The sequence below is a fragment of the Solanum verrucosum genome, unplaced genomic scaffold (assembly GCF_900185275.1).
Source record: "Solanum verrucosum unplaced genomic scaffold, falcon-dt-bn FXZP01000185.1, whole genome shotgun sequence".
NCBI lineage: Eukaryota > Viridiplantae > Streptophyta > Magnoliopsida > Solanales > Solanaceae > Solanum > Solanum verrucosum.
Window position 1 is genome coordinate 1,338,133 of NW_026020228.1, and position 14,221 is coordinate 1,352,353.

General features: G+C 36.1%; 1 protein-coding gene across 1 annotated transcript; it reads left to right on the plus strand.

Annotated features, from left to right (window-relative positions):
• Nucleotides 1-578: 578 nt before the first annotated feature.
• On the plus strand, nt 579-9,389 carry LOC125831917 (uncharacterized). The gene is made up of 11 exons (XM_049511039.1): nt 579-644; nt 729-3,140; nt 3,322-3,451; nt 3,558-3,646; nt 3,937-4,181; nt 4,533-4,619; nt 4,760-4,859; nt 5,567-5,774; nt 5,852-5,984; nt 9,094-9,151; nt 9,240-9,389. Exons 1-11 carry the CDS (start codon nt 609-611, stop codon nt 9,387-9,389), a joined length of 3,648 nt encoding a protein of 1,215 aa, XP_049366996.1. The 5' UTR covers nt 579-608.
• Nucleotides 9,390-14,221: the final 4,832 nt, after the last annotated feature.

Sequence of the window (14,221 nt, forward strand, 5' to 3'; positions counted from 1 at the left end):
GGGCAAGCATATACAAAATTTTGGATTTATACACTCAGGAACAAATTATACAAATTCTAAATTTATACAAATCAGACGAATAACAAAAATTGGGAAAACTATAGCTGTGAATTACAATTTTCTTAAACTATAGTTATAGTACCTAATAAAGAAGGCTAATGTTTATTATTGTGTATAATTTTCCCAAAAAAAAAAACATGTGAAATTTATGAGTATTTATATTTTCTTGATAATAATAACTTGTGATTTATGAGTGTTTGTTGTGTTTATATATTTTGTTCATAATAATAAGTATGATAGAGAAAAATCATGTAAAAGTAAAAGAGCAGTAATAAATAAATAAAAAAGTATATAATTTAGAGAGACCCTAAAATTAGAGAAGAAAAGTAAAAAGGAGAACAGCGGCTTGGTAAAGGGTGAGAACAGAAGTGTCATCTATGTTGTTGAATGCAGAGATTGAAGAGGTGTTTCTCTTTGTTTTGTATTGTAGTGAATAATAAAATCTTAATTTATTCTCAACTTTGTCCTTGTGTTTGATGTTTTGGTGTTGGATTTTGATAATTTAGTGAAGGAAAATTGGGTAGTGAAGTTTTGATATAACTGTGTCAATGGCTTCCAAACTACAACTTCATCAGAACGTTGAGGTAAGGGTTTTTTTTTCATAATGAATTGCATTTGCATGTGCTTCTTTTTTCGGGTTTTTGTGAATTGCATTGCTATTTATTCAGGTGAGGAGTATTGAAAGTGGATTCCTGGGTTCATGGCACTTAGCTACTATCATTGCTTTTGATGATTTTGTTCCACAAGTTCAATACCATCACCTTCTCTCTGATGACGATGCTTCTATCAACTTGATTGAATCTGTTAAGCTTTCTCCAATTAGGCCTTTCCCACCTCCACTTCAATTTCACACATCCCTTCTATTTTATGGACAATGTGTTGATTTGTTTTATCAAGATGCTTGGTGGGAAGGAGTTATATTTGACCATCAAAACGGTGCCCTAAACCGCAGAGTTTTCTTTCCAGATATGGGTGATGAAATCAATGCTCAACTCCATAATCTACGTATAACTCAAGATTGGGATGAGGTTTCACAACAATGGAAGCCTCGTGGTAGCTGGATGTTTCTTCAAATTATTCAGGAGATTGAGAATCTCCACCCCCTTTTCGTCTCACTCAAACAAATTTGGTATCAAATCCGGGAGAAGAATGGCTACCAATACCTCAAGGAATGGACATCTACTTCGGCTGATATCTGGAGGAACTTGATCAAGGAAGTTGTGCATGAAAACGCCATGTTAACCATCAAGCATATTTTTTGTGAGTCCAACACTTCACCAGACTTTCTAGAGGGAGGTCCATTGCTAGAATTTTCACAACCCACTATTCAGGTTGAAACATATTTTGATAACTCAGACATTGTACCTTTTATTGAAGCCATATGCAAATCAATTAGTGGGGAGATGTTGTGTATGGATCGGGATGTATCATGTCTTCAGCCTATAGAAAAACAACTTGTTTCGGAGGGTTTTGGACCAATCTCAGAGGATGTTCCATTGAGTGGTAGTGCTTTATTTAGCTCAGTTCTGCCAAGCGAAGAAGAACAACAAGCTGTATCACCTAATGCTTCGCCAGTTTTACATCCCCCTAAAAATGAAATTTCTGGTACTTTGTCAATTACTACGAGTGAGAGACTGAATTTTGAGTCTTCCAATAAGATACATTCTAGAAAGAGGAAGCGAGTTGAGTGGATGACCATCGCCCATGTAGCTGAGCTTTGTCCTGATGCAGTTTCCGAGTACAATGATAATTATATGTCGAACCATAGGTCCCCAGAGTCCTTGCAAAAACTTAAGAAACATTTGTTTCACTTAGGATGGAAAATTGAGCAACCAAAGGATTGCAGCATCACTAGGACACGGTACATTGCTCCTGATGGAAAAATATTCCAATCACTTCGTCAAGTTTGTAAGATGTTGGAAAAGTCAGAAACTTGGGCAGAAGGCCAAAAAACATCATATGATGGTTCATCTGATGACCTCAACTTGTCTACTTGCCTGGCAAAAACAAAGACATGCAGTGAGGTGTCTGAGCTGCCATATACTTCTCAAGAACCAATCATTGATCCTGAAATCTGCCGTGAAGCTGTAATTGAATATTGTTCACTGGGATCACCAGACAATCCTGCCTATAAGAAGTTGAACAGTGGGGAAAAGAAGTTTATGATCATGAAAGCTAAGAAGCACCTAGTTGCAATAGGATGGATATTTTATTATTATTGGGGAAGGGACAAGAGAGAATTGCGGTACCATTCTCCTCATGGGAAAACATTCAACACTCTTCTAGCAGCATGCAGATGGTGTATGCAGCAGTGGAAAGCTGAGGAACAGATGCCTGAATTATTTTCCCGGTCAACTGTTCTGGAATATCAGGGGAATTCGGCACCTCAAAGAACCTCATGTGAGAAGTTATCAGCGGCGACATTTTCTGTCCTGCCACATGCGAAAGAACCTGCTCAACTTAATAAAGTCACAGTTTGTGAAATCAGCAAAACAAGAAAGAAGACTAATCATGCAGGTGGCATGTTGAGAAAAGGAAATGAATCTAGATCTTCAAGAACAGTAACAGATGGTACAGAATCTCAGTCTTCAGTTGGTCTGTTGCGATCCAGTAAAAAAACTCGGCAGGGAACACTTTCTTCTTCCTTGCATCATACACCTCGAACAGTTTTATCTTGGTTGATTGACAATAATGTGGTTCTGCCGCGTGCGAAAGTGCAGTATCGTGGGAAAAGAGATGGCCGTCCAATGGCAGAAGGGCGGATCACTCGTGCAGGGATCAAATGCAAGTGCTGCCAAAAAGTTTATGGAATTAGCAGTTTTGAGGTGCATGCTGGAAGCAGTTATCACCGACCTTCAGCAAATATATTTTTGGAAGATGGACGATCCCTTCTTGATTGTCAACTGCAGATGAAAGAAAAGGCTAGTTTAAGACACACGAGGAAGAGACCACCTTTGTTGAAGAAGCGCAGCCATTTGGGCACAAATGACTATGTGTGTTCCGTGTGCCATTATGGTGGTGAATTACTTCTGTGTGATGAATGCCCATCTTCCTTTCATACTGGTTGCCTTGGAATGAAGGTATCTCTCTCTCGCTATATATATATATATATATCGTACTTTTGTTTCTTTCTCCTCTTAAAGATCCATATTGTCGTCAAGGTATTGTCAATTTATTGGTTCGACTGAGAGAGAGAGAGAGCATTTTGCATATTGGTTCTACACCTGGTTTGATACCAACTTAAGGTTATTGCTTAAATAGGAGATTCCAGATGGAGAGTGGTTTTGCCCATCATGCTGTTGTGAAACCTGTGGCCAGAGCAGATTTGATAAAAACAAAGACCACTTTACCGACAGCAGTCTACTTATCTGTTGTCAGTGTGATCACAAGTGTAAGTAGCTCTTTTGATAATTTTTTATGTCCCTACAACAGCTTATCTTAGGCATACAGAATTCTGTGAATGTGTGGCATTACTGATGTTGATCCTTTTTGTACAGATCATGCTCGGTGCGTGAGAAATAAGGGTCTTCAAAAGCTGGATTATTATCCTGTAGGAAGTTGGTTTTGCAATAAGAGATGTGAGCAGGTATTTGATTTCATGCCTAACACAGGAACATAAAACATTGGCATCATGAGTAGAGAGCAAAGCTACCATTTCTTGTCAATTGTCTCATTGAGAAGTTATTTCAGTGTAAAATGAAGTTCACCAGTCGGATCTTAGAAAACTTTCTTACTGATTATTCCCATGTTATTGATCCTAGGGAAATGTTAAATGCGGGAAAAGCATCATGTTGACCTGCGCCAGTATCCTCTTTGTCTATTGAGTTTTACTTTTAAGAAACATTTTGTCTAAGTCAACTGAAATATCTGTTGCAGATATGTTTGGGTATCCGCCAACTTTTGGCAAAGCCAGTTATGGTGGGAATTGATAACCTCACTTGGACTTTATTGAAATACGTGAAACCTGATGATTTTGATTCGGATGCTGCTGATGATGAGTTCATCTTGGAGACTTATAGTAAACTTAGTGTCGCTCTGGATGTGATGCATGAATGCTTTGAGCCTGTCAAAGAACCTTACACAAGGAGAGATCTTATGGAAGATGTTATCTTTAATAGATGGTAATATCCAGCTTTAGAAATTCTTGAGCTATCATTGTTGAATTATGTGCGAATATTCTTGTTCAACCACATAATTTATGCAAAACAAAATTATGCATTTCATACGACACTTTCATTGTTGACACACTCTTTCATCAAAGGTTAGAGTAGACCTTACACAATTCATGAACTTAATCACTCTTGATTTTAGACTTGCCATAAATAGAAGTTTAGTTTATTATTTGTAACTATAGATAACATGGTACTCTGTATAGAAAAAATCTATAGATGACATGGTATATCTCAACTTGAGTACAGACATATGTTTTAATTATTTATGCTCTGACAAAAAGTTGTAATTCGAAATTGCAGGTCAGAGCTGCATCGCTTAAGTTTTCAGGGTTTCTATACTGTGCTTCTGGAAAGAAATGATGAAGTTATTTCAGTAGCAACTGTAAGGTATCCAACCATTATATATTAGTACTATTCATTCAAGTGAAGTTTTCTCTACTTTTTCTTTCAGTAAATTCTCTTTAAAATTAGTTGAACAATGTGATTGAATTTTATCGATAGTAAGCTAACAATTTTCATGCTCATAGGGTTTATGGAGAAAAGGTAGCCGAGGTTCCTCTTGTGGCAACAAGATTTCAGTACCGCCGACTTGGAATGTGTCGCATCTTAATGAATGAGCTTGAAAAGGTATGCAAATCTACTTTCTTTCATTTACCTTCTTCAGGGAGAGGAAGGAAGAGTTGTTGCTGAGGATGTACATAATGTATGTTTTTAAAAGATCCCCAATAATTACTTTATTAAGCAGGGATGTTCTGTTCATGAAAGCTATAATTTGTAGGAGATATCTTTGAGTTTTTATTTCTTAGTCATGTGCTTCTTTCCTTCCATGGTTATAATATTAATATTTTTGAGGCTATGCATTTGAGTTGACTGTTGGGACATCAGCTTGTTCTCCTTATCAGAAGTATAAACATGCATTTTTATAGGAGACAAACCTTTGGACATGGTTTTTTTGGCTCTCTAGATATCATATAAGCAGCACTCTTAGGGCTCTTTATTTTTGGCTTCAATGCTCAGTTATGCTACATCGATGTCAAGTTCTGGTTACCTATCGAAACAAAAGGACTTCAATTCTCGTTAGAATAAGTGATGATATGAGGCACATGTATGACAGTGAGAATTGCAATGATCCTGATAACTATGGCTATTTATTTGGTTTTATTTCTTTCTTGTGATACCGAAATAAAATATTAAACCTTTTAATTTCTCAGAGTCAGCTGCTACATAGGTGGGGAATTGTGGATTATGATGAACATGCTTTGACATAGATTGAATATGCTTGTCATCTGATCTGCTTTTTCTTTCAACTAAAGCTATTTTGTTCTTCATTCCAGAAACTCATGGAATTAGGAGTTGAGAGGCTAGTTTTGCCAGCTGTCCCCACCGTGCTAAACACATGGACCACTTCATTTGGTTTCTCAATGGTGAAAGAATCTCAGAGGTTAAACTTCTTGAATTACACTTTCCTTGATTTCCAGGGTACAATATTGTGTCAGAAACTTCTCCAGAATATCCCTCCAGAGGTATCAAGTGAATCAACAGGTATGTAAAACTCTTCATTTACTGTGGAAGGAGATGGAGATTTGATATGGATGGACTAAAACTTCATTTTTATCCAGAAGCTTATCAAACTCAATTTGACCACATAAACAGCAAGGAGAATGTTGAGTTGGATGGAAACAGTGCGCTTTCTGAGGTCTTCCAAGCTGAGCAAATTGAGGAGAGTGAAATTGTGGACCAAGGATCTACAGAGTATGTTTCCCCTTTGATTTCTGTTTTCTAAGGACTGAAGAAGGTAATCAGGGAGATATAACATTCAAATCAAGCAGAACATAACATGAAAGTTGTAATATGACTTTGATAGCCTATTCAAGCTTGATAATTATGTCTTTAGGAGACTATAACAACAACATACCAAGTGCATAGGTAGAGAGGCTGTTTCCGAAAGACCCCAAGTAACAGTAGAAGAAAACAATGAAGAAAGCACAACAGTAAATACGAAAAGCAGTGTAGTTCCTACAAGAAAGGAACAATACCACAACAAATAGTGTGATCGAAACACAACACACAATATATGATGTAATATAACAAAGGCAAGACAACACTCTACCTCTATTAACCTTCTACCCTAATACACAATTTCCACTCTTTCCTATCTAGGGTCATGTCCTCAGTGATATGAAGTTGGTCCATATCCTATCTAATCACCTCTTCCCAATATTTTTCGGCCTACCTCTACCCCTCCTCGTACCCCCTATGACCAACCTCTCGCACCTCCTCACTGGGGTGTCAGTGCACCTCCTCTTGAGTCTTCACATGCCCAATCCATCTCAGTCTCGCTTTTCTCATCTTGTCTGCACAGGGGTCTCTCCCACCTTCTCTCGAGTAACCTCATTCCTAATCTTGTTGCTCCTAGTGTGCCCACACATCCATCTCAACATCCTCATCTCCGCAACACGCATCTTCTGAACATGTGAGTTTTTGACTGGCCATCACTCCACCCTATACAACAATGATGGTCTAACCACCGCTCTGTAGAACTTCCTTTAAGTTTAGGTGGTACATTTTTATAACAAAAGACTCTAGAGGCAAGCCTGCATCTCATCCAAGCCGTGCCAATGCGATCATCGTCTATGTCCCCACTTCCCTGGATCATGGGCCCAAGATATTTAAAACTCTCTCTTGGGAATAGTCTGTGTGGCAAGCACACACAAGCCTTACTTCCCGTCTGCTTCATCCAACGCAACACTGAATTTGCACTCCAAATTTTCCGTTTTGGCCCCACTCAACCTGAACACTTTGGAGTCCAGAGTTTGTCTCCAAACCTCAAAACTAGCATTAACTCTGTCCCGTGTCTCATCAATCAATACAATGTCGTCCGCAAATAACATACTCCATGGAACCTCCTCCTGAATAGACCGTGTCAACTCATCCATCATCAAGGCCATTAGGGAAGGGCTAGAACTGATCCCTGGTGCAGCCCCATCTCAACTGGGAAGTGCTCCGAGTCTCTGTCTTAAGGAGATTGATCATTCTAATCACATATTAATGTGTCTCAGCTAATCCTCTTCTGCAATATAAGGTGAGGGTAGGGGCATGTTTTATTGGGCTTGAAATTACTGTGTATGAGATGTGAAAGATTCAAATTTCTATTAATTGAGAATAAACCACAATTTGTCTGTATGTGAGGATGCCTTTAGGCTTTAGTTTCCAACATGTAGAAAAAACTATGTTTTGCGCATTTAAGTAGGAGTTATCTCAGTGAAACAATTTTTTTTTCGTTGGTGTTATTTCTTTGTTTTACTGTAATACTCAAGAAAAATGGTCAGTCAGGGATTCATACCCAGCATGTATGGGATCGAGGCGTAATTGTTGATGTTGCAGATTTGGAGTACTACTCAAATAGTTTTGATTAGGCTCACTGCAAGAAAATTTATCAAGTGTTGAATTTGGTCATGTCTAATGTTCTATTGGTGAGATTCACATATTACAATTTAAGAAAAGATGACGTAGAAAGCAAATTGAATGACTCTTGCCTTTTTTAACTTTCCACTTAAGGGATGAGCAGATTTCTGGTATGCATCATTTAATGTTTTTGCTTCAAATGTTGATGAAGTATGCTGCTTGAGGGAAAATGGTCTTTCAACATGCTCATTGAGATGATGTTTGCCCCAACCAAGGTGTTTTTACCAGCTCGCTTAGCAAGGGAATTCAAACCTGCTTCCAGAAACCTAACAAAAACAGTGCAAAAGATCCTGTTTAGAATGTCATCTGATTAGCACAAACCACCACAATGCCCCTAACCAATCCACAGTATGAATAGGAGGCACTAAACTGTGTACTTAGCTTGTATCATCATGTTAACTTTGGCACGGTCACTTCATTTTTCGTTGTCAAATTACGGTACATTCTGCTTAAGGAATAAGGAGGTCTCTTGTGTGTACCATTTAATATTCTTGCTTAAGAAGTTTACGAGGTATCAGCTTGAGAAAAGTGGTCTATCAACCTGCTCATTGAGATGATGTATACCCAACAAAGGGTGTAAAAATTGTTGTTATTTTACTGGTTCACAAAAGGGTTTCTTTAGGACTACATGTGGATCAAGAATATTGTAGCAATTGCCAACTTGAAAGGCTTGATATTCTTGATTCTTCTTCTTGGTGAGAGAGTACATCTGAGTTATAGGTGTCGGAAATAAAAAGTTATTTTGCAGAATTAGAAGCTCTAAATTCAAGCCTTCTTCTAAAGACCTCACAAGAACTTTGCAGCGGATCCTGTTAGAATGCCATATGATTAACCCCACCCCCAACCACCAGAGTGTGTAAAGAAGGAACAAAGATGTGAACTTAGCTTGTCTGGCGATTTCTTCATTTTCAATTTCGCTTCAGATAGGTGAAGAAAAACTCAATTTGGCAAATATAGTGGTTAAAAAGAGTTCTCAAGTGAGTTTGCTCCATAGGTAACACACACAGACACAATGATTAGGTGGTGAATCATAGATACTAGCAGGTACACCCATAGGATGGTGCATAAACTTTCGGATGCAAGATCAGAGAGTTGGATTTACTCCCCCATTGTCTTTGTGTTATATGTCTATTCGTTGAAGAGCCAGGGATAGTGGATTAGAAAATTTAGCAAATGAACATCTTACTTATTGATCTATTTTATTGTATGAGAAAGTTGGGTTGCGGAGGCTGCCTGTAGCTAGTTATATTTTAGGCTGTTCAGTCTTTATTGTCCTTGGAACAGTGAACACATTTAGGATCCAAATGCGCACTTAGAACTTGATTGTGTTCTTGTGTCCAAACCATGGCAATTTCTTTCCCAGCTGATAAAACTTAACTGTTGTACTATTTGTCAGTGCACCTGGAGGATGTGAAAGCAATAATACTGATGCTCCAGCTCCTTTCATTATTGTGGTAACTTTCCTTTGCTCTGAACATTGTCTCAGCAGATTTTCTTACTAGATCCTCATGCTAAGTATTATTGTTTGTGGTCTTTGAACAGGTGAACCAACAAGCTCCTCTTGGCTGCCAGGATGAAACTAGTCTGCAGTACCGAGCTGAAGTTACTGATAGTAAGGTCTTAGAAAAAACAGGTGTTGTTCAATACATATGTTACAAGCGGAGAAAAAAGATATCAGCCTGTGGAAGCTAAGCTGGTTTTGGAAGGAGTAGCTATCTAGTAAGCTCTGGTAAAATATTAGAAAAAGAAGAAACAAGCATGGAAGTTTGATGGGGCCAAATACTTTTGCTTTGTTAACCTTATGTTTTCCTTGTTAAAGGAGGGAAGCTAGTGGTGTATATGTTCATGTACAGTTATCTCTAGGTACATAAATCTTTTCTAATCCTAAAAGTACAAATGTATAGAACCACAGTCCACGGCTTGCAAGTATTCAATGTCACTCCGCAAATGTATCTCTAGTCTTTATTTGTTGATTTGAAAATTTTATTCACATGTATGATCATAAAATTAATTAGGAAATTAAATTTTTGGATCAGTCTAATTTGAATATTATATCATGTGCATGCGCTGAAGGTCAATAATCAAGGGTTATGACTTCTTTCTTATTAAATTTTGATATGATCAATGATTACTTGAAAGTTGTAAAAGATGATTATTGATGTCTAATACGTTTCAAAGTTGCAAGTGATTTTAAATTATGAGCAACCACTGTTCCATTGGGTTCAAGTGAAGTAGAAAAAATTGAAAAAATATCTAGGGTAGGGTAAAATAAGCAAGAATGTGATCAAACTATTTCCATCCATTAAAATAAAAGTTAGTAGATACCATAGCCTCTTTTTATGTCGAATATGAATTATGTATATTTGAATGTGGAAGGGTAGGACACGAAAGGGGATTTATACACATCTCAATAACCAAAATAACTTGTTCATTTGAGTATTGATTATTGTCTCTACAAGTCTTAGTCTTTTTTAATGGGATAGGATCTTCGAGAATATAGTTGATGATATAGGGAGGCTTTAATGATTTTAGTATATTGGAAGACATAATGACATGCCTTGTAATAAAAGAAGAAGCCAAAATGAAAACTCACTTAGAGTAACAACAACGCTGAACTAATTAACAAACAAGTTAGATATGAGAGAGCATTGAATAATGAAAACTAGAAAGGATTATTTTCCAAAATTTCTCATCTTCTACAAACATGCTTCCATCATTCTCCAATTGTCATAGATTTGGAAGGAAAACACCCCGCCATGATATTAAACACATCATTCGAATATATGTGTGTTTCAATAAAAGATACTATAACAAGGCCCTTAGAGATCTCTAAAGAAGAAATACACAAAGCAACACTACCAATAGAACTCACCCTGTTCCTTTGAATAGACAAGTATGTTAGGACCGAAAATATAAGGGTGTCATGCAGAAGCTAGCAAAGCAAATCTCGAAAGACCACGAGTAAGAAGACAAGCGAGAAGTATATTAAAAGACACAAAGACTTAACGTGGTTCGGTCAACCGACCTACATCCACAAAGGAGAAGAACAATTCACTATATAAATATGAGAGTATAAAATATAGAGAGAAATAACCTCAACCAATTCACTCGGAATACAAGGAGGTTCACACAAGTGATAACGTATTGCTTGTGTGTCCCACAAATTCTCCCCCCTAACCAAAACTCTCAAAGCCCCTAGGACTACATTGTGAATGTTGATTAAGTTAGAAGGAACACACTTCTATTTATAGAGTCCTAAATATTTTCCTACAAGAAAAAGACTTGCCAATCCTAAACCTTTTCCTAAAAAGAAACCCTATTTATGATAAGAAACTCACGGCAATTAATACCCAACAAAGTAGACTATTGAAGAGAAAAAAAGATTGAGACTTTTTACATATATATGCACCAGATTTCCATGAGGAGAGTTATAAATATACAAGGAACTGAAAAAGCTTATTAGGAAAGTTACCATAAACATTCAAAAGGAATTAGTATCAAAGGAGTCAAGGAAGCCCCATCACATCAATAAGAGAAAGACCAAGTCAAATTAGAATTGGATGCTAGGCAAGTCTTGAACAAAATCTAACTTGGATTGAAGACAACGAAAAAATAGAGTCCTCAGAGACAGAGTGTTCACAAGTATATACCATCAAGTTTTATCCATATAGTTGTTTAGTTTTTAATAACTAATTTCTTGGTGTAGGATCTTGATTACATTATTTTATATTGTAGTAGGTACTGTATTGAGTTGTAAAGGGAGAAATAAGTATTATGAGTGTAGGGAAGACGTGATTTAAGGGAACAGTTTCTTAGGTGTTACAAGGACAATTGTAAACCTCAAATTATAGTGAAGAGTTGGATCATGGTTTTTGAATCATAAGGGAAGTAATTTAAATATGTGTGTTGATTTACTTACACAATTTATCTTATAGAATTGTTTATCAAAGAACACACTTCTTTAAGGGTTTAGGACGCAACCAAACTAATGCCATAACAACTTCATATGCCCCGCTTGTAGCATCTTCAATCTTTATGAGCTCTTGATGTGCATCTTCCCCTTAATATTGAAAATATCCTCTTAAAAACCAGCTCCTTTGTTGTTCAACACTTACAACATCATATTGATACAACAAGCTCCCTACACAAGATTTGTTAGCTAGCGTAGCTCCCCCATGATTTCATAAAGATATATCTGTTCCCTGAATCAGTAGACTTAAGCAACTTTCAGCCTCTTCTGTGTTTTACAAGTATCTGGATTGAATGACAGAAAATTCTATAAACCTACTTAACTAACTACATGAATATATTTTCGAACACAACTACCCAACACTCTAATCTTTTCAGCTTAAATGATAGGCATTATTAAGCCCTATTTTTGGTTTTACAGTCTTGTTAGAATGTATGTATGTGCATCTGCACTAAAGTTTGTTTTTTATTTTTATGCTCTTTTTTGAATGAAGTCTAGCAATTTCTATTTTTAGAGTACCATTCTAAAGAGTGATAAATTTCATCATTCTACTGCACCTACCAAGTTTATCCTAAAATAAAAATAACTAAGTTGGTTCAAGGAGACTATCCTTTTCTGAAAAACACCAAAAATATAAATTGAGGAACCCAACATACAAATAATAAGAAAAAATAATACAACAATGTATATCTAACAAGATATCAAAAGATGCAATATATCAATTCGGCCCAAAACATTCAAATAGAAATCTAAAATTTAACTGTATTAACAACCTAAAAGTGAAACGGCGACTCGCCGAAGTTGAAGGGTGAATAAGATGACCATCACCAAAGGTGACAAGACTTGGATAAAAAATGAAGGCTTAAAAGGTGAACAAAGGTGGTAATCAACAATCCGCCGAATGTGAAAGGCAGACGTGAACAAGTTCACCAACTGAGGTTCAAACTCTTGAAGCCTGGAGTAAAAGAAAGGTGAGCTAAGGAACAGACGGTGAACCAATCATGTTTGGCAAGCCCAAAAAATGTTGTTGCGTTTGTCACACAGTGAAGTTTGGGTCAAATTTTTGGAAACTATAAATAGCCCAAAGGAGACAGAAAATAGTGAGATTTTTTGGAGTGCTTTTTAGAGAGATCATTTTGCAGAGAATAGTTTTTGTGATTGAGAGTTTGTATGAGACTTCTTTCCTTGTGAAAAACATCTTTAATTTTGGGGTTTTAAATTTCATTCTTGAAATTGACAATTGGAAGTTGAAATCAAAGTGGATATTGATTATAATTGCTTAATTTCATTACATCCATGAATGCTGATACGTCCCAATTTACACTTCACTTAAGAAGTATAAAATGGTTGAAGTCAACTATAGAAATCAACAAGAGTTGAGATCGGTCCCATAGGGAATGGAGAAGAAATAAGTCTACTAGTTCTTCTGGTCAGTTGTGGTTGTTATTTCCAGATATAAAAATGCTTATAGTAAATTGGGTTTGACTTAGTGTTAAGGTAACCAATTGTAACTAGAATCCAATAGTAACAGTGACAAGTGACAATTTCAAGGTTTTGATTATCGATTATAATAAACTACGACCGCGTTCCCCATGACATTGGAATAAAACTCAGATTTCTCACAAATAACGGTTGTTTGATTCAAGGCATGCATTACTAGAAAGCTAAGAACACCTAAATGCTTTTCATCCCTATTAGGTGAATATCACTCCTCTCAACCATTGCCGAGAAGAGAAAATGATCACTGGGGGGGGGGTGTCAAAAGAATATGAAAAATCGGCCAAACCGATCGAATCGAACCAATTTATGTTATTTTTTCAATAAAATCGTGGACTTTTATTTAAGTGTATAACTATCCCGAACAATTGGGATGATTTTTTTAATTTATGAAAAAAACCGAAAAATTCCCGAACCGATCCGAATAACCTTGCATGTATGTAAATATATTTTATATATTAACAATATGTTATATTTAATATATAAATATATTTAATAATAATTTTTAAATATAAATATAACATAAGTCCTAGGGCTCTAGTGCTAGACAACTTTGGGTCTTTGCTCTTTAATTAACATTTACTTAATTAAGTTTAAAATTAAAAGATATTGTACTAGATACTCTATCAAACAATACAACAAAACCTATGCAAACACTCCTATTAAATGTTTAAGATCAAACAATACAACAACAAGGTTTTACATTTTTGTCTTCGCGATGAAGAATTAAAGTGTTTCTTCAAGAACATATTTACGAAAGAAATACTTAATAGTAGTATATTTTGAAGTGATATTTTAAAAGTAAAAAAAAAACAAAAATTAAACGAACCATACTGAAGAGAAACCAATATGATTGCGATGATTTTAAAAATAAAATTTTAGTTATATATTATAAAACAACTGAAAAATTAAAATGGTATAATTTTAAAAAAATAACCGACCGAACCGTACCATTGACCCCCTAACTTCTTATGTTCTGGCACTTGATACAATTCTTTGAATGGAAGGAACCTTGTATTCAGAAACAAGAAAATAATTTTTCAAAAAGTGTGAAAAT